The 20,822-nt window shown below is 48.2% G+C and overlaps 1 protein-coding gene across 1 annotated transcript in view; it reads right to left on the bottom strand.

Annotated features, from left to right (window-relative positions):
* GMPR (guanosine monophosphate reductase) overlaps positions 1-20,822 on the bottom strand; it is a 73,370-nt gene that overhangs the window by 26,055 nt on the left and 26,493 nt on the right. Inside the window, exons 4-6 of the mRNA XM_003927327.4 lie at positions 19,649-19,822; positions 6,819-6,900; positions 1,975-2,081 (exon numbers count right to left, since the gene is read on the bottom strand). Of these exons, the coding sequence (XP_003927376.1) occupies positions 1,975-2,081; positions 6,819-6,900; positions 19,649-19,822 (363 nt within the window). The remainder of the gene's footprint in view (positions 1-1,974; positions 2,082-6,818; positions 6,901-19,648; positions 19,823-20,822) is intronic.

The raw sequence follows: 20,822 nt of genomic DNA, 5'->3' as shown, positions 1-20,822 counted from the left end.
TTTGGAAATAGGGGTCATTCAAGTACCACTTACAACATTGGGTCTGAGTTTCGACTTGATGGAGATGCTTGATGATTAATGTTAGGTAATGCAGACATGACTAATTGCATATGGGGATTTGGGGGACCAGCCTCTAAAAGAGTCAGTTCGCTAGGACGGGGCCCGGGAATGCTGATTTGCAAAAGCCTCTCTGGTGATTCTCATGCAGCCAGCCTCAGACAAGGCTGCACTCAGGACGTGAGAACCCCTTCCAATGTGGAATGGTGCTACCGCTTGGCTGCTCCCGGGCACTGAATAACCTCTTAGCAAATGTAGCCGGACAGTTTTATGTCAGCCTTTTACACACTAGCTGCTCAATAAATGGGTATTAGCTTGTTCACTAGGGCAAAGGGTATTAAGAGGAGGGTCTTAGAACTCTGCCATTTACCCATAAACTTTGATCATTTATTCTAAATTCTATCACAGTAGATGCTTCATAAATACTTGTTGGATGAATGGATGGGTGGGTGAAAAACCTGGATGAGACACTAGAAGGAGCCCAGGCTATCCACACTGGACAGCGAGTGAAAGATCTCGATCCCAGCTCCAGGTGCTACCTGAGCACCATTCCCAAGACTCTCATCATCTATGGGCTAAAAACTGCCAGGTCTCCAACCATGAACCCAACATCTCAAGTGCAATTTCCTTTCTGATCCCCCTCAAGCACCTCAGAATCAACAAACACGCGCCACAGTGAACACCATACCAGCCCAAACCTCTTCCTTTGCAAGGGTCTTCCAGGTGAGCCAGCAGGTGGGTCAGCCAAAGCCTTGCTCCCCCTCCCCCTTCCCCTTCCCCTTCCCCCGCTCCTCCTCCTCCTCCTCCCGCGGCCCCCAAGCACCTACTCCACAGCTGACACGTGTTTACACCTGCCTCCCAAATGTCAGGCAGTTCTGGAGATGACTCTCAAGCCTGCTGCCAGGCACAGTCACCCCCCGCCTGAGTTACTAACGCTGTCCCAGCCGGGCTCTCTTTTGTATCTTGCCCCATTCAACCCTCCCCAAGGCAGTAAGTTAGGCACCCTCCTGCTCAGATCTCCGAAATAGTTCCCGAGTACTCTTGGAGAAGTCTCATCCCTAAAGCTGGATCTCGCAGCTCTCGTCCATACTTGCCCTCAAGCTTATCTGCTGCTGACCCTCACACCTGCAGCTCTCAGCTCACGCGCCGCAGATGCAGCGACTGAGATTTCGTTCCCCAGCGCTTTTCCATTCCCTGCTTTCCTCTTCTATGAAAAATTCCTTTTCAACCATCAGGTCTCTCTATCACACTCCAGGAAACCTTCCCTGACCCTGAACGTGGGATCCGTGGCTTGTTATGGGTTGAACTGTGTCCCCCCAAAAACTCCTTGTTGCCATCCTAACCCCTAACATCTCAGAATGTGACTTTATTTGGAAACAGGGACAACAGACATGTAATCAGTTAAGATGAGGACATCCTGGAGGAAGGTGGACCCTAATCCTAAAGAGCTAGTGTCCTCAGGAAAAGGGGACGTGTGCACACACACACACACACACAGGGAGGGCGCCACAAGCTAAGGTCAGAGAGAGGCCTGGAACAGATCCTTCCCCAGGGGCCGGAGAGGGAGCGCGGCCCCGATACCCGCATGTTGGACTTCTTGTCTCCAGAACAGTGAGACACTTAAGCCCCCAGTGTGAGGGGCTTTGTTACAACTGTTCTAGCCAGCTGTCACCTAGCCTACGCTATGTTCTCAAAGCTCCCCGCACATCCCTTGTTGGATGTACCACCCACCTGCTCCTATGGCTTCTGCCAACGGGCCTGCCACCCTCACTGTGCGATCTGTGGGCAATAAGGCCTCTGTTTCTGCTGACCACAGTGCCCAGCTCCCTCCCCTGCCCATGAGATGCTCAGCCAGCGGAAGAAGAGGAGCAGCCAGGGAGCAGGGGCCGCCCAAGACACCCCAGCCCCAAGACTCACAGAGATGATGTGGCCCTTCAGGCCGTGGGCAGAGTCTGCGCACTCAATGACTGCACTCAGCTGGGGGTAGCCCACTCCCGTCTTGGTGCGGGTGGTGCACACAGAACCTGCATGGAGAAAGAAGTTGACCCCAGAGGAGACGGTTATGCCTGAGAAGACGGACAGGAAACGCGCCCCCATCACCTTCGCAGCCCCGCTCTAGTGACCGGGTGAACCTTCCGTAGCAGAGGATATGCAGGGAAGGGGCTCCCCATCTGCACAGCAGAGGTCGCTGCAAACCGCACCGCCTGGCCACGCACCCCTCAGGTCCTCGTCGCCGTCACTGGCTGAGGTCCCAGACATCACCTTCCCTTCTGCCATGCACCTGTCACTGCCACTCTTCCCTGTGGCATCAGCTCCCACGCAGTGGCCAAGCACTGACCTCTCCACACGCCCACTCCTTTCCACCATTCTACAAACCTACACTGCTTTTTTTTTTTTTTTTTTTTTTTTTTTTTGAGACGAAGTCTGGCTCTGTCGCCCAGGCTGGATTTCACCGGCGTGATCTCGGCTCACTGCAACCTCCGCCTCCCAGGTTCAAGTGATTCTCCTGCCTCAGCCTCCCGAGCAGCTGGGACTACAAGCACATGCCACTGCACCTGGCTAATTTTTGTATTTTTAGTAGAAACGAGGTTTCACCGTATTGGCCGGGCTGGTCTCAAACTCCTGACCTCATGATCTGCCTACCTAAGCCTCCCAAATACACTCTGCTTTAAAGGACCTCTCAGAATCCTCCCACAGCCTCATAGCTTCTTTACCTCCAACCTTTGTCAAATGGCTCGCCTCTCTTAAGCCTCACTGCCTGGCCTGTAAAATGCAGAGAAACACAAGCTCCTGGAGTTGTGGCAGGGAACAAATGGCAGAGCGAGGGACACTGCTTGGCCCAGGGCCTGGCTGCCACACCCTCACCTGCTCTGTCCCGCACACGGCCCAGCTGCTGGTCCATCTCCCTCCCGGCTGCTCCGCCTCAAGCCCCTCGAAGCCTAACCCCCGCGCTTCACTTCTGCGGCGGTGCTCACACCAGCACCCTCCTGCCTGCCTGTCTCCCCGTCAGCCCCAGTCCTGTTTGCTCTCCCGGGTGGGTCCGGGCCAAGTCGCACCCTGGCCTCTCTATCACACCTCCCCTTATTCCAGCTTCCCGGGCTGCCACAGCTCCCACCTCCCAGAACAGCTGATTCGAGCGCCCCCAGCCCCCTCCCTCCCCACTGCTTCTCCAGGGGGACGAGCTGCTTCCCACCTTCGGGGCTGCTCTGTACACAATGTTCTCTGTCGGACACGCCCTCTGTAGCAGCCTGCCTCGTCTAGACAACCCCTTCTCATCTTTCCAGCTTCTTCTTAAATGTCACTGCCCCAGGGGAGTTGTTCATCACAGTTTCAAAGAGAGGCATTTCCATCGGGATTTGTGTGAGGCTGAGGGTCTGTATTCTCTGCTGGGTGGTGGGCTCCACGGATACTCACTGTTATCGGGTGCTGAGAACAGAGCCTCGTATACAGTAAGGCACTATCAATAGTCACTGAAAGAATGCGTACACTCAGGATGAAAGAGCCCCCACATCCCTCTCCCCGCTGCCACTCGCTTAGCCCCTCCCAGATGTCTTATAGTGCACATAGAGGGCGCTCTGGGGACAGGGAAGTGACCTGCCCACCAGACCGGGGGTGGAACGCTCTGAGGCCCACCTCCTCTCCGGCTCCTGGCTGCCACCACCTTGTAGGATGCTAATTCCTGCCAGGAGTCTTTAGGGGCAAGATCAGACAGAGAGAAGCATGTCTGTGTTCCCCAGGCCCGGATTTAGCACAGAAACCCGGAGAGACACGGCAAGTGCCTCTCCTGCACCAGCCGCGGGGCAGAGTCCACCCAAGTCCTGCAGCTCCCTTTGTCTCGCTATGTGTCACTCACAGTCCTGAAGCCACGAAGGCACCTTCCCCCCACCCTTCACCCTGCAACCAGACGTTGTGCATGGTAGAATAAGGGACTTAACCCCTGGTTCAGCCTCAGCTTTTCTCCTACTCTCCGGTTCAATTGTTAGAACCAGCGGTGGGGGCCTCAGCTGCAGCAGGCCCTGGACTCTGATGGAGGTGAGAGCCCTACAAAGAGCAGACCAATTGCTTTCTAGGAAACAGCCAAGGAAGAAGCTTCAAATAAGGCACAGGTATGGTTCTGATTAACACCCAGGCAGGAAATCCACTTCTGATGCTTTTTTACAGTTCCCAGAAGTTGCTTAATAATGAATGATATCCATCAATCAATAGACATCCAATAATGCTATCATTTAGATATGTAACAAGCAATGTTTTTGCCATAAAGAATGTGTAAGACTTAAATATGGTCTCCAATCAATTTAAAGTGTCTCCCATGGATCAGGCTCAGAGAAGGCCCCTTATTCTCTTTAGTCACGTCTGGTCTACACAGCCAGACAGAGGGGTAGGGAGAGACGGTAACACTGAAAGGACAATACGGCTTCTGGGGAAATAGAATGCAGACACACAGGTGTGCAAGAAGAAAACAAGTGTGACGAATGCTCGAGATCACGTCTAGAAAAGCTTTCAGAGGGCCGGGTACTGTGGTTCACACCTGGAATCCAGCACTTTGGGAGGTCGAGGCAGGCAGTTACCTGAGGCCAGGAGTTCAAGGCCAGCCTGGCCGACACGGTGAAACCCCGTCTCCACTAAAAGTACAAAAAATTAGCCAGGCATGGTGGTACATGCCTGTAATCCCAGCTACTGGGGAGGCTGAGGCAGAAGAATCACTTGAACCTGGGAGGCGGAGGTTGTGGTGAGCCAAGATCGCACCACTGCACTCCAGCCTGGGCAACAGAGGAAGACTCTGTCTCAAAAAAGAAAAAAAAAAAAAAAAAAAAAAAACAAGAAAAAAAGCTTTGAGAGCTAAGAAGCTTCTCATACACCTTCATGTCCTGTACAGCACCCGCCCAGCACAACGGGAGCCAGCACACACTCAATACGTATTTTTTTTGTTTTTCCTGAGACAGGGTCTTGGTCTGTCACCAAGACTGGAGTGCAGTGGTGTGATCTCGGCTCGCTGTAACCTTCACCTCCCAGGCTCAGGTGATCCCCTCACCTCAGCCTCCCAAGGAGCTGAGACTATAGCTGCAGGCCACTGTGCTTGACTACTTTTTAATTTTTTTTTTTTGTATTTTTTAGTAGAGATGGGGTTTCACCATGTTGCCCAGGCTGGTCTTGAACTCCAGGATCAAGCAATCCACCCACCTTGGCCTCCCAAAGTGTTGGGATTACAAGTATAAGGCCACCTCATCAGGCCCATATTTCTGATTTAAACAGGTGACCAGTGAGTGGCCCTGCCTTTGGGAAAAAGAGGAATCTTCCTAGGCTACTAGTGCATTTTGTTCTATTATCCGTCTATTACAGCCTGCCCTAAGAGCAGACAGCCTGGCAAGGAAGAATGAATGGGGCTTCATCCTTGTCTTTCCAATAATGGCAGATAGTAAAAACCAGAGTCATCTTCTCACTTGCCCAGAATACATTAACTGGCTTATATGAGTGGCAATATCAAAAACTTAACCCTGAAAATCTCCCTGCATGTTAAGAGCTTGGGCGTCCTTATGAACCTGCAGGACTCTTCTTCCTAATATTCTTTTCATACACATCCAATTCCCTCAGGCTGATCACGGAGCCAGGTCACAGCTCAACAGCACCTCCCGCGCCTCCCCGTCGTGTGTTTTCCTGGATTCCTCTCATACCGGTTTGGGTTTGCTTTCTTTTTTGGTAGTGTCAGTTGGGTGCAAGACGCTTTTTAAAAATCTTTGCTGTTTTTTAGTCCCAAGTGAAAAGGTGTATCTTTCTTTCTTGCTCTTCAGTTTTAGTGTCTGGCTGGTACCGGCTGTGCATGGATGACTTTAAAACGTGGCAGCTCATCTTCAAGGATGGCAAAAGGGGAACGCGAACGGCAACTCTGCCCCATGAGAAAACGGTGCCACCCGTGACAAGGACAGAAGGCTCTACCTCGTTTTTCCACTTAAGATGCCCATGGGTGGGCCGGGCGCAGTGGCTCACACCTGTAATCCCAGCACTTTGGGAGGCTGAGGTGGGCACGTCATGAGTCCAGGAGTTTGAGACCCACCTGGCCAATGTGGTGAATCTCTGTCTCGACTAAAAATACAAAACATTAGCTGGGCCTGGTGGAGGCGCCTGTAATCCCAGCTACCCAGGAGGCCGAGGCAGGAGAATCGCTTGAAACTGAAAGGCTGAGGTTGCAGTGAGCTGAGATCACGCCACTGCACTCCAGCCTCAGCAACAGATCAAGACTGCATCTCAAAGGAAAAAAAAAAAAGAGAGAGAGATGCCAATGGGTAGTCCTGAGAGCATGCCTGGGAGAAGAACACGGGCAAAATCTATGTCCAATATGTATCAGGGAGAGGCCGAAGGTGATAATTACGTAGGCCATGGGTCAAGTTCAAATGTGGCGTCATCATGCAAGCCAATGTTTGAGGTCCCTCAAACATTCACATAAATTGGAGTCCTTCACGTTTATTAACTGTCTCCATGGATTTTTCACCTATCACCTTCCTCTTCAAGGTGTATGGGGTCATTAGGGAAATCGACATTCTTCCACACTGGTTCTGAAACCACACCCTCACATTCTAACCACATCCAAGCTCATTTGGAAGTTCTCTAGGGGCATGAAAAAGCAGCTCAATAATACTTCTCATCAGGGGAAGTGTGCTTCCAGAAAAAGGGTGCTTTAAATATCTGTGAGTCATTCATGTGTCCCCTTCCAGTGATCTCCAGTCCCCACACACTCCTTCTGCTGTGCTCCTAACAAATCTTACCTGGTCCAACTCCCACTTTGATGATATCTGCTCCGGAAAGAATAAGCTCTTCTACCATTTCTCCTGTCACCACGTTCCCTGCCTGAGACAGAAAGAATACAGCTCATGATCATCAATTACTATTGCTGGTAGGAAGGTCAGGAACTCCACACCCAAACAGGATGCTGTGCATGCCCTAAGGCCATCAGGCAGCTAGGGGACAAAAAAACCCCACAGAATTTGATACTGGAGACCACTTTTGGGAAAGGCCCCTGGGTGAGGTGTTGGCATAAGAAGATACAGCGTTATAGAATTTAGAAACTAGGAGAGATCTTAGAATGTCCAGGTCAGGGCTTTTAGGACATCCAACAACAATAGCAAAAATCTTAGAGGGAACCCAAATACAGAAAATCAGCAACGAAACACTCTCTTGGTGATTAAATTATTTAGTTGGGCAAAAATGCTTCGTGGTTTGCAAAACCCCTGAAGAATCTGACCCCAGAGAGTCAGAATTAGAAAACAGTTAAGAAAATAGCAGTATGCCCCACTCTCTAGGGCTGGGATTCCCATCTAGACAGTAAAGGGCAGATAAGCCCTCATGGACCACATAGCATCAGCACGTGCTCAGTTTACAGAACATGAAGCTTTGGCCTAAGAATAAACAACCAAGCCTCCAGGAAGTGGCACAATCTATCAACCAGAAGAATGTGTCTGGTTTGGAAATAGTACAAGTTCTTTCACTGCAGGAGTCTAGGAGTACAAAAATAGACCTTTTCATTACAACTCACTGCCCTGTGGATTCTTCAGGCAGTATATAGGATACTCGGCAAGGTGCCCTGGCTGAGTTTTCACAACTGTGCAAAGTCATATTTTGCAAAATGAATCCTTACTCATTCCACTGTTGTTTTTTTTTTTGCACTGAAGCCCAAGTGTCTTCTCTCTGAATTGCTTCCCAGAGGGAATTTTTCTTTTTTGACTTAGACAAAGCGACTTTTAACTTCATCTAAAAGGATATGGGGAAAAGGTGATGAGGAGGGCTCAAAGTTACTTGAATCCAAACAGCAGCTGACCATGGAAAAAATCACAGATGGTCCAGAAAGCGGACTAGAGGCAGATTGAAGAATTAAAACTAAAGTTACACTCGCCAAATTCAGAAGGAAACCTTGAATACTTGCAACAAGTGTAAAGGTAGAAAAACGTAACAACAGAGCTGTCTACATAAAAAGTAAAAACTTGGCCAGGCACAGTGGCTCATGCCTATAATCCCAGCATTATCAGGAGGCTGAGATAGGTGGATTGCTTGAGCCCAGGAGTTCGCAACCAGCCTAGGCAACATGACAAAACCCTGTCTCTACGTTTAAAAAAAAAAGAAAGAGGCCGGGCGCGGTGGCTCAAGCCTGTAATCCCAGCACTTTGGGAGGCCAAGGCGGGTGGATCACAAGGTCAAGAGATCGAGACCATCCTGGTCAGCATGGTGAAACCCCGTCTCTACTAAAAATACAAAAAATTAGATGGGCATGGTGGTGCGTGCCTGTAATCCCAGCTACTCAGGAGGCTGAGGCAGGAGAATTGCCTGAACCCAGGAGGCGGAGGTTGCGGTGAGCCGAGATTGCGCCATTGCACTCCAGCCTGGGTAACAAGAGCGAAACTCCGTCTCAAAAAAAAAAAAAAAAGAAAGAAAGAAAGAAAAGAACTTACATGCACATTAAAAAACAAAAACAAAAACAAAAAAAAACAAAAACAAAAAACAACTTACATGCACATGAAAACTTAAATGCACATAAACCCAGATATTCAATCAACAAATACTCAGGTAGAAAAAAAATCTACAATTTGACAAAGGGTTATTTCCCTTAACATAATAAGAGCTCTTACAAATCTGTAAGAAAAAAGCTCACACCTCACAGAATAAGTGCCAAAGGACATGAACGCACTAATAAAAGAAATAAAAGTGGCTAAGAAAAATGGAAAAAGTGTTCAACCTCACAAATAACCAAATGTAAATTAAGGTACCAATGAGGTACTACTTTTCACTTCACAAATTATCAATAGTTATAAACAGTAAATGCTAAAGAGAAAACATCAGACAGAATCTCTTTCTGCCGGGAAAACTCACTGTAGTATGAGTTTTCCTAGAAAGCAGTTTGTCCATATAAAAGAAATATGCACTTCCTTTTATTCAATAATTCTTCTAAGATTCTATTCCAAGGAAATGACCATACGTGAGAACAAAGATTTAACTACAAAGACGTATTATCTGTAACAGTGCAGAACCCTAAGTATATTCCCCAAAATGGGAATGATCCAACGATTTATGGCCCATCCATGTGATGTTTTTAAGAGTGTTTTTTGTTTTTTGTTTTGTTTTTGAGATGGAGCCTTGCTCTGTCACCCAGGCTGGAGTGCAGTGGTGCAATCTCGGATCACTGCAACTTCCACCTCCTGGGTTCAAGTGATTCTCCTGCCTCAGCCTCCCTAGTAGCTGAGATTACAGGCACTCACTACCACGCCCGGCTAATTTTTGTATTTTTAGCAGAGAAAGGGTTTCGCCAAGTTGGCCAGGCTGATCTGGAACTCCTGACTTCAGGTGATCCACCTGCCTCAGCCTCCCAAAGTGTTCAGAGTATAGACATGAGGCACCACGCCCAGCCTAAGCATGAGAAAATGCTTAAATGTTTTTAGTGTAATGTTGGGAGAAATAGGTCTCAATTTTGCTTTTTTTTTTAAAAAGTATGTGTATGAAAAATGCTAACAGATGATGTCTTGATGAAGAGATGATCTAACTTTTATTGCTTTTCTTCATTAATCTTTTCGGGATTTTATACTAGAAAGTGTGTTGCTTTTATAATTAAATGGGGGCAGGAGTGTTTAATTTTTTGTTTTATAGTGCGAGGAACAGCATGAGGTATGACCCCGACAGAGAATCTAACAAGAGTATAAGATGCAGGTTCTTTCCCAATGGCTGACTTGCTAAACAACCACACAAAACCACAAAAACCTTAGAGAAGCTACTCTAAGCCCACCACACAATTACCACACAATTTCATTTCTTTTTCTTTCTTCTTTTTTTTTTTTTGAGACATAGTCTCACTCTTGTCTCCCACGCTGGAATGCAGTGGCTCAAACATGGCTCATTGCAGCCCCAACCTCCCAGGCTCAAGCAATTCTCCTGCCTCAACCTCCCAAGTAGCTGGGATTACGGGCATCCACCACCACATCTGGGTAATTTTTGTATTTTTTGTAGAGACAGGGTTCTACCATGTTGCCTAGGATGATCTGAAGGTCCTGAGCCTCCCAAGTAGCTGGGATTACAGGTTCGCGCCACCACACCTGGCCAAGGTTTGCATTTTTTGTAGAGACGGGGTTTCACCATGTTGCTAGGCTGATCTCAAGGTCCTGAGCTCAAGCAATCTGCCCACCTTAGCCTCCCAAAGTGCTGGAATTACATGAGCCACCGCACCCAGCCAATTTCATTTTCAATGTGGATTTCTTTTCCCCCATCTGGTGCCACCTACGATCCATTTTATTTTGAAGAGGCTACTTTAGACAAAATAAATTAATTCAAGTCAGCTCATCATATACATACCAGGTACAACAAGGTAGAGTCAAAGTAAGTTCTACTTATTTATTTTTAAAACAGAAATGGGGTCTTGCTTTGTTGCCCAGGCTGATCTCTTAACTCCTGGCCTCAAGTAATTCCCCCACCTGCCTCCCAAAGTGCTGGGATTACAAGCATGAGCCACCTCACCTGGCCAAAGTCCGTTTAAACACATCAAGAAGGCTGACACCGCTTTAGTAACCCAGAAGCTTGTGCAAATGTCTCTCCCTCTTATCAGCTACCTGTGTGGCTGGTGAATCTGTCTGTGGTCCAAACGTGGTCACTGCCACTGTGTGGAAAAGCCCAACATGATTAGGAAATGCTTCAACCATGAGGCACAGCACAGCAAGAATGCTGCCAGGAGGACGGGGAGTTTCCACTAGCAGGAACAAAAAGCTCTCCAAGTTTGAAATGAAGAAGGGCAAAATAAGGGAAAGGAGGAAAAGACCAAAGCAGAACTGAGAACACGACAGGAGTATGGTCAGGCTTTGGTGAAGTCCCTGGTCTGCTTCCAAGCAGCCTCTGGGCATGGGTGATAACAGGGACCAGGAAGAAGCTGGTTGGGGTGATCAAGTGAGGAGTCCACTTTCTCTTCTCATGAAGCACCTCAGGTGTGGGGCAGTTACAGGACTGCCAGAATGGGACTGCAAGGCAGGCTCGGTCACCCAGGCAGTTCATGCAGGTTCATTTCTTGGGCAGCCATGACGATAAGGAAGCAATGAACCCTTGTCTAGAGCAGTGAGGCAGGCAGATGGAGGTTTCTGCTAGGAATCCCTTCTTCCTAGGAAAGCCAAGCATGTTCCAAGCTCCCTCATGCTCTGGAAGGCAACAATTGCTCCTCTGTATCAAGGAGAAGGTGAAGGTCATGGAAGAGACATAACAAAGCGGCCAAGGCAGCCGGGTGCAGTGGTCGTGCCTATAATCCCGGCACTTCGGGAGGCAAGTGGATCACGAGGTCAAGAGATCAAGACCATCCTGGATAACACAGTGAAACCCCATCTCTACTAAAAATACAAAACACTTAGCCAGGCCTGGTGGTGCATGCCGATAGTCCCAGCTACTCAGGAGGCTAAGGCAGGAGAATCCAGGAGAGGGAGGTTGCAGTGAGCCGAGATCATGCCATTGCACTCCAGCCCGGGCAACAGAGTGAGATCCCGTCTCCAAAAGAAAACAAAAAAAAAGTGGCCAAGCCAAGACTTCAAGTACTTTTGTACCATTCTTTTAAAAGCTGGTATGGTCTGAATGTTTACATCCCTCCAGAATTCACGTATGGAAATCTTTACCCCCAAAGTGATGATATTAGCAGGTGGGGATTTGGGGAGGTGATGAGGTCATGGGGGCAGAGCCCTCAACAATGGGATTAGTGCCCTTCTAAAAGAGGCCCGAGAGAGATCCACATGACATTACAAAGAAAAGACAGCGGTCTAGGTAAGATCCAGGAAACAGCCCCTCACTGGATACCGAATCTGCCTTGATATTGGACTTCCCAGCCTCCAGGACTGTGAAAATAAACTTCTGATTTGTATTTTATTTATTTGTTTTGAGACAGAGTCTCACTTTGTCCCCCAGGCTGGAGTGCAAGGGCACAATCACAGATCACTGCAACCTCAACTTCCCAGGCTCAGGTGATCTTCCCACCTCAGCCTCTCAAGTAGCTGGGACTACAGGCATGTGCCACCATGCCCAGCTATTTTTTTTGTATTTGTAGTAGAGATGGGGTTTCTCCATGTTGGCCAGGCTGGTCTCAAACTCCTGGGCTCAAGCAATCCACCTGCCTTGGCCTCCTGAAGTGCTGAGATTACAGGTGTGAGCCACCACAGCAAGCCAACTTCCGATTTTTACAATATAAGCTATTCAGTTACTGCAGCCTGGACAGACTAATGACAAAAGTTCTCTGGGCAAAAATAAAAACAAAAACTGCTTTGCCCCAAGCTTTCCAGGTTTCCTTTAGGCCTCAAAATGTATGGCAAAATAAGTTCAGAAAGATCTAGGGTCGAATGCTAGACCTCCCTCGTGATGGGTGGTTTTGAGCACATCACTTCAACTCAGAGTCTCCATTTAACCTGCTAAAAATGGGGGTGGATATACCCACTTTTAGCCATTAAAAGGTTTACAGAGAAAGTTCTCTTAAATTCTTAGCACAAGGCCCAGCTGTTGGGGATGCCTGATAAATGTTAGTCCCTCCTTAGAGGGCTTTCTGTATATTACTCTTCTACCCATTTATTTTTAAGGGTTTTTTTTTTAATGTAATTGTGATCAAATACACATAACATAGAATTTACTAGGTGTAGCCAGGCACAGTGGCTCACCTCTGTAATCTATGGAAGCAATGAACTTTGCTTCCAGGGATTACAGCACTTTGGGAGGCTGAGGCAGTCAGATCACGAGGTCAAGGGTTCGAGACCAGCCTGACCAACATGGTGAAACCTGTCTTTACTAAAAATACAAAAATTAGCTGGGCATAGTGGCATGTACCTATAATCCCAGTTGCTTAGGAGGCTGAGGCAAAAGAATTGCTTGAACCCAGGAGACAGAGGTTGTAGTCAGCCAAGATTGCACCACTGCACTCCAGCCTGGGCAACAAAGTAGACTTCGTCTCAAAAAAAAAAAAAAAAAAAAAAAAAATTTACTAGGTGTAAATTTTACAAGTGAAAAATAATTTTAAATTTATTTTTTAAAAATAAAAATTTCTTAATAAATTTTTAGGTGTACAATTCAGTGGCATTAAGTACATTCACATTGTTGTACAACAATCACCTTACCCATCTCTGGAACTTTTTAATCATCCCAAACTGAAATTCTGTACCCATTAAACAGTAACGTCTTCACCCACTTCTTACTGGCTTTTCTGGCGTCCTCTGGCAAGAAAAATCCTTTCCATAGGATGATAAAAGGCAATAGTCGGCAAACAGGTACCAGGCTAGATTTGGCCCACAGGCTGCGATTTGCCCAACCTTAACAGAAAAAGAGAAATATTGCCAGGCACGGTGGCTTACACCTGCAATCCCAACACTTTGGGAGGCCGAAGAGGGTTGATCACTTGAGGCCAGGAAATTTGAGACTGGCCTGGCCAACACGGCAAACCCTTGTCTCTACTAAAAATGCAAAAATTAACCGGGCGTGGTGACATGCACCTTCAAGCCCAGCTACTCAGGAGAACAGCTTTAACCTGGGAGGCAGAAATTGCAGTGAGCAGAGACTGCGCCACCGCACTCCAGCCTGGGCAACATAGCAAGATTCCATCTCAAAAAAAAAAAAAAAAAAAAAAGGCCAGGCACGGTGGTTCACGCCTGTAATCCCAATATTTTGGGAGGCTGAGGCGGGCAAATTATGAGATCAAGAGATCGAGACCATCCTGGACAACCTGGTGAAACCCTGTCTCTACTAAAAAACACAAAAATTAGCTAGGCGTGGTGGTATGCGCCTGTAGTCCCAGCTACTTGGGAGGCTGAGGCAGGACAATCACTTGAACCCGGGGACAGATGTTGCAGTGAGCTGAGATCGCACGACTACACTCTAGCTTGGGTGACAAGAGCAAGACTCTGTCTCAAAAAAAAGAATATCAACCCCAGCGACTGCTCCCAAGCACACAGAAACCGTCCTTCTACCTGCCCATGGAAATACAGTTGCTATCAAGGCAATAGCCACCTTAAACTGAGTTTATTCTGCGACTCTTCAGAGATAACATCACCTTTGTAGCTTTCAGCCATGGTTCTAGAAAGCGGGTGAATACAAGGTACGTCCCTTGTACCTCAGGGGAGGCACACTTGACTGGCGAAGCCCCAGACCTGCCCCAAACCTTCAAGAAACATTCAAGGAAGGTGTCCGCCTCTCTGTCGAGAGTTGTAGAGTGGAAGCATCTCTACGTGGCTCAGAACCTTGAGAAAGAATGCAGGCTGGCCAACGAGCCACCAGACACGCGTGGAAAGGACGGGGTCCAGTTGTGGAAGTCCGGCCCACAGCTCCTGGACATCTGCCCACAGCAGCCGACACGGCTTTACCACAGGGGAGTAGAGCTTGGCCTCTCTCTAATCTGAGCAGATTAGATCTCAGGGACCTACTTCCTCCAGACCAGGTCAGAAAGAGCCACCAGCACAAAAGCATTTCCCGGACCCAACATAGGCACCTCCAAGTCCCCAAGCCTGAGTTGGTGGCATGTGGGGGACAATGGCAAAATATCACAGACTCAGGCAAGCCACCTGGCCCTGAATGCCAGGTCCACCTCAGGAGGCTCCCTGAGCTCTCCAGTACTAAGTTTCACGGCAACGAAAGCAGGTGCTACTGTCTCCATACAAAGATTTGTTATTAGAAAAGAATTGCCGGCCAGGTATGGTGACTCGTGCCTGTAATTTCAACACTTTGGGAGGCAGAGGTAGGAAGACTGCTTGAAGCCAGGAGCTTGACGTCAGCCTGGTCAACACTGCAAGACTGTTTATACAAAAAATTTTTTCAAAGGAAGTGCCGAGTCTGTGCTAGTGCCTTTTCCCATAGTACCAAGAATGTACCCAAGAGCACATTCTTCTTTCTTCCCTGGAAGCCACCAGGCAAATGGCCACAGGACTTGTTACGTTCTTCAGTCAGCCAACACCTCAAGAGGACCTTTTCTGCCAAGGATGTTCTCTGAAAAATCCCTGCTTCTCCTACCCCTATGTAGTAAGGCTTGTCTTAGGTGAAAAGCAAGAAAAAGAAAACAGGAGAGGATGGGCAAAGTGGCTCATGCCTGTAATCCCTGCACTTTGGGAGGCCGAGGCGGGTGGATCACAAGGTCAGGAGTTTGAGACCAGCCTAGCCAAGATGGAGAAACCCCATCTCTACTAAAAACACAAAAATTAGCTGGGCACAGTGGCAGGCACCTGTAATCCCCGCTATTTGGGAGGCTGAGGCAGAGCACTGTTTCATTCTAATTCAACTCAGGCTTGCTGGGACTCGGAGGTCCCTATGTTGGGCCTGGGAAACGCTTTCGTGCTGTGGCTCTTTCTGACCTGGTCTGGAGGAAGCAGGTCCTTGAGATCTAATCTGTTCAGACTAGATGAACCCAGGAGGCAGAGGCTGCAGTGAGCGGAGATCATGCCACCATACTCCAACCTTGGTGACCGAGCAAGACTCTGTCTCAAAAACAAACAGGAGAAACTGGACACAGGGAGTGACAAGCCCTCACTCCCGGTGCAGGGGCTGGGAACTGCCAGCTTTCGCCAGAACATTTGCAAGCATCCTTTCTGTTCATCATACCATAATGATCGTAATAACACTCCACTCCGTAACACTCAGCATCATATTACATTGTTCAGTTCCAAAACACTGGATACATGTTAATGCATCTTCACAATACCTCTAAAAGCCATCAGAGAAATTGTGTTTCAAAAACATAATTTTACGTCCAAAAGCCGGGGACATAAAAGTACTGGAGGTTTACAAATGAAGCACAGATTTCAAGGGTCAGCGCAGGCACAGAACAGCTCAGGAATAAACACCTACCTTGCCAATGTCTCCTGGTCATTGCTGGGGAAACCAGCAAGAGCAATGAAAACATAAGCCTGGGCTGGCCAGCCAGCAGGTGCTGGAGAGGGCCTCGCGGTTGGCGGCTGTCCAGACAGCCGGGGGAACTCTGCACCCATCTCCTCCCTCCCAGCCCAACCCCACCATAGCAACCCCTAAGCTCTGCACTGGCAGCACCCTTCCCTTCGTCTTACCCAGCCCCCTCCTTCCTACACTTCCCTCCTTCCTGGTCTTCGTCCTTCAAAGGTGACAAACAGGCTCCCCAGGGTGTCCAACAGGTACCTCGTAGCTCTCAGCAAGCCCAGCTACACCCCACAGCAGCCCCAGTTTGGAGAATGCAATGGACGGCTCAGGAGCACTAATTCATCTCCGCTATCACTTGTCATTTTAAAGAGGGACACACATTTTCTTTCTTTTCTTAAAACAAACGACCCCTCTCCACCCTCCATCTTTCTTCTCCATCTCTGACTCCATTCTCAGAACATGTTCCCTCGATGACACTCGCTAGATGAGAGAATGCTGGACAGCGTCCCATTCTGCAGTGCTTCTCCAGCAAAGAGGACCCTCGACTTTTTCACAGGTGAGGAAAGAGATTCAGAAAGAATGCAACCTCCCCAGTGTGACTCAGCTCATGTGCCCACACGGACTTCAGGGGTGCTACGGTCTGAATGTTTGCGATTCCCCACAAATTCCTGTGCTGACACTGAATCTTCAACCCAATGGCATTAAGAGGTGGGGCCTTTGGGAGGTGATTAGGTCACGAGGGTGCAGCCTTCATGAATGGGATTTGCACCGTCACAACAGAGGTTCCAAGGAACCTGCATGCCTCTCCCACTATGTGAAAACGCAGCAAGAAGGCACCACTATGAGCAACGGTGAAACCAGACATTCAATCGGTTGACGACTTGATTTTGGACTTCCAACCTCCAGAGCAATTAATTTCTGTTGTTTACACAGCAGTCAGTTTCTGGTATTTTGTGACAGCAGCTCAGACAGACTCAGACAAAGAGCATTGAGGAGGGAGTTTCACAGTGATACAACCGGCTGGAAAGTAAAGAGAAGGAAAAAGAGCAAGTGAGGCATCCAGGAGATGCTATTAAAGACTAGCTCCAGGAACCAAGGACATAAACCAACATGGTGAATCTCAAATACACTACCAAGAAAAAGAAGATCACAAGATACCAAGGATTACCACTTATGAACGTTTACCGGTTTATCATATGAATAAAGGCTATGATGGATTCAGATGAGCAGCCTGATGAAAGCGACACAGGGCGAGGTCTGGAAGAGCCCGGCAAGCCGGAGCTTCTGTCCCCACAGAGCTGGGGTCTGCCACCCTCCAGGCATGTAGGCGTGTTCTCAACCAGGAAGCTTTCAAAACCCCACACTTTGGGGATTGCCGTGAAGGCCTCGTCAAGGAGGCGTGATGGATATTAACTCTACTTCCAGCTCTCTCCCCTCTCCGGAAAATGCAGAATGGACCTGGAAGCTCCAAGCTTCTAATCATGGCTTGGTCTATCTGGTGACCAACCCCCACCCAGGAGCCCATTAAGAGTCACCTTGTCAGGACAAGAGCAGCTGAGCTGTAACCAGGAAATCTGAAGGGATTTAGGAGCCATGTGTCAGGAACCAGGGTCAAAGATCAAATGCTACTCCTACCACGCAGGAAATCCCAAGGGATTCAGCAGCTCTGGGCCAGGTGCTCTCATCACTCTGCAAATTACAAAGATTCTAGAAGCTCTGTGCCAGCAACCAGAATCAAAGGCCAAGTATTAGAACAAAAGATTCTCTGAGCACCCTTACCTGCAAGGGTTTTTAGAAGTTCTGTCTCAAGAACCAGGGAATGAGACCAATAAACACATATACATTTCTTATTATTTCACAGTATTCAACAAACATCATTATCAAAAACAGTGAAGCTGGCCGTTCTATGATAGAAGACTAAGTGAATTTTGCTGTTTTCCAACCTGCTTCTAACACTGGTACAGCTGGTTAACCTTGGAACCATTCTTTGTTTTTGTTGAGACGAAGTCTCCCATCACCCAGGCTGAAGTGCAGTGGAGCTATCTCGGCTCACTGCAACCTCCACCTCCCAGGTTCAAGTGATTCTCCTGCCTCAGCTTCCCGAGTAGCTGGCATTACAGGCAAGCCACCACGCCCGGCTAATTTTTATATTTTTAGTAGACACAGGGTTTCGTCACATTGGCCAGGCTGGTCTCAAACTCCTGACTTCAGGTGCTCCACCCACCTCAGTCTCCCAAATGCTGGCATTACATTCTCGAGCCACGACACCCGGCCGGAACAATTCTTGATCCTTTCTTCCTACATTTTGAAAAGCATAAATATACTTAACAATCCCTGGAAGTCCCTTCACAGAAGACTTTACTCCGTAGCAAATAATTCCTTCCGCCCAACTTTCTTACAATGATGACATACATGAGATGAAGTTCAGAATTCAAAAGAGACAGTGTTAGGTAAATTATCCAGCGGTCAATCAATATGAGCCATCATCATCAGGATTAGCAAAGACATGCATAATTACAATACAGGATTTTGCAAAAGCCCAGGCTGTACTCTAGAGCTTCAAATCCCTTTTTCTGCGAATCCATCTTTACCAAAAGTCACAAATCTACATTCTAACTAGTTAAGGTGCCTTAAGAAAAGTCAAGAAACAAAGCTCCTAGATAAAACACACCAGCAGCGGCTACACCTTCAATAGTGACTGTGGTGAACCGTTCATACTGTGGACTCCTAACTCCCACAGCACGGCTTCCTGCTGGCAGCAGGGGTGGGACATAGAGGACCGACACATGCCACACTCAAACCCAGTCATGTGCTCTCAATCTTAAAACATACTCTTTGTTAAGGAGTAACACAGACCCCTTTTAAAGGTCTCATATGGGGCCAGGCGCAGTGGCTCATGCCTATAATCCCAGCACTTTGGGAGGTCAAGGTGGGCGGATCATCTGAGGTCAGGAGTTCAAGACCAGCCTGGCCAACGTGGTGAAATTCCGTCTCTACTAAAAATACAAAAAATTAGCCAGCGTGGTGGTGTGCACCTGTAGTCCTTGCTACTTGGGAAGCTGAGGCACAAGAATCACTTGAACAGGGGAATCAGAGGTTGCTGAGTGGGCTGAGATCACGCCACTGTACTCCAGCCTGGGCAACAGAGTGTGACTCCATCTTAAAAAAATAAAAATGAAAAAAAGTATCAGATAGTAAGAAACATGTGATGATACTTAGGAAAAATTGGGAGCCAACATCCGATGAAGTGGATGGGGTTTTTTTTATTTTTTATTTTTTGAAATGGAGTCTCACTCTGTCCCCCAAGCTGGAGGGCAGTGGGGTAATCTCAGCTCACTGCAGCCTCCCTCTCCCAGGTTCAAGCAATTCTCCTGCTTCAGCATCCCAAGTAGCTGGGATTACAGGCGTATGCCACCACACCCAGCTAATTTGTTTGTATTTTTAGCAGAGATGGGGTTTCACCATGATAACCAGGCTGGTCCTGAACTTCTGACCTCTGGTGATCTGCCTGCTGTGGCCTCCCAAAGCGCTGGGATTACAGGCGTGAGCCACTGTGCCCAGCCGGGGATTTTACCTTTGATAGAGGAAAGCTAGTTTTCTGATCTTGCACAGCAGCTGCCTATCCTTTCCCAAATGTTCCTCAATTAGTCTCTGAAGCAAATTCAGCTCCCCCAGACACAATCAACAACTCCCTCGTGGCTTCCGCATCTTGAGAATGTCCCACTGTACTTACCATAATGGTGTGATCGGGAAATTTGGCACGGACGAGTTTCACGAACTCCACAAAATGTTCTGAATACCCATTGGCCACATCCAGGCAAATAAACTTAATCTTTGGCACCGCGTCCAGGATGCTGCTCATCTTTTCCAAATCGTTCTGCCCACTGCCGGAACTTACGGCTACGTGCTGTACCAAAGCAAACCAAGAAGTCAGGCATGAACAGTGGCATTCAGACATCAGACCCTGCCCCATCTGTGCACCTACTCTGGGACAGTACAGCAATCTTAATCAAATGCACAGTGCACCTGCTTAAGATACATGCAACAGCAGAGGTAAAGGGGATTCATTCAGTAAATTATCTAAACTTTGGCCAGGCACAGTGGCTCATGCTGTAATCCCAGCACTTTGGGAGGCCAAGGCAAACAGATCACCTGAAATCAGGAGTTCGAGACCAGCCTGGCCAACGTGGTGAAATCTCGACTCTACTAAAAATACAAAAATTAGCTGAGCGTGGTGGCTTACACCTGTAATCCCAGCACTTTAGGAGGCCAAGGCAGATGGATCACCTGAGGTCAGGAGTTCGAGACCAGCCTGGTCAACGCGGTGAAACCCTGTGTGTACTAAAAATATAAAAATTAGCCAGGCGTGGTGGCAGGTTACTGTAATCCCAGTTACTTGGGAGGCTGAGGCAGGAGAATAGCTTGAACCAGGGAGGAGGAGGTTGCAGTGAGCCGAGATAGCACCACTGCACTCCAGCCTGGGCAACGGAGCGAGTCCACACCCCTCCGCCCCGCCCCCCAAAAATAGCTACTGGCATGAATGTGTCGTATCAGGGAAACTCCAGGGAAGACAGTGAGCGAGAATTAACAAGTTTCCAGGAAGAAGGAGAAATGGCCAATCGACTCGGGCTTTCCCACATGAAAGCTGGGGCCTTCACCTTGAGTGCCTTGCTTGGGGAGCGAGAGAGAGGAAGGTATCTAAAACGCCTCTGATAAACCCCTATCTATTTTTATTTTCTCTCCCAATAAAATACTAGCACAGCACGTGACACAGTTTGGATATTGTCCTCACCCAAATCTCATGTTGAAATGTGATGCCCAATGCTGGAGGTGGGGCCTGCTGGGAGGTTTGGGTCATGGGGATGGATCCCTTATGAATAGCTTGCGCCATCCCCTTGGTGATCTCT

The sequence above is a fragment of the Saimiri boliviensis genome, chromosome 4, assembly GCF_048565385.1.
Source record: "Saimiri boliviensis isolate mSaiBol1 chromosome 4, mSaiBol1.pri, whole genome shotgun sequence".
Classification (NCBI taxonomy): domain Eukaryota; kingdom Metazoa; phylum Chordata; class Mammalia; order Primates; family Cebidae; genus Saimiri; species Saimiri boliviensis.
Note: the sequence above shows the minus strand (reverse complement) of the source record. Positions and strands in the feature narration are given on the sequence as shown.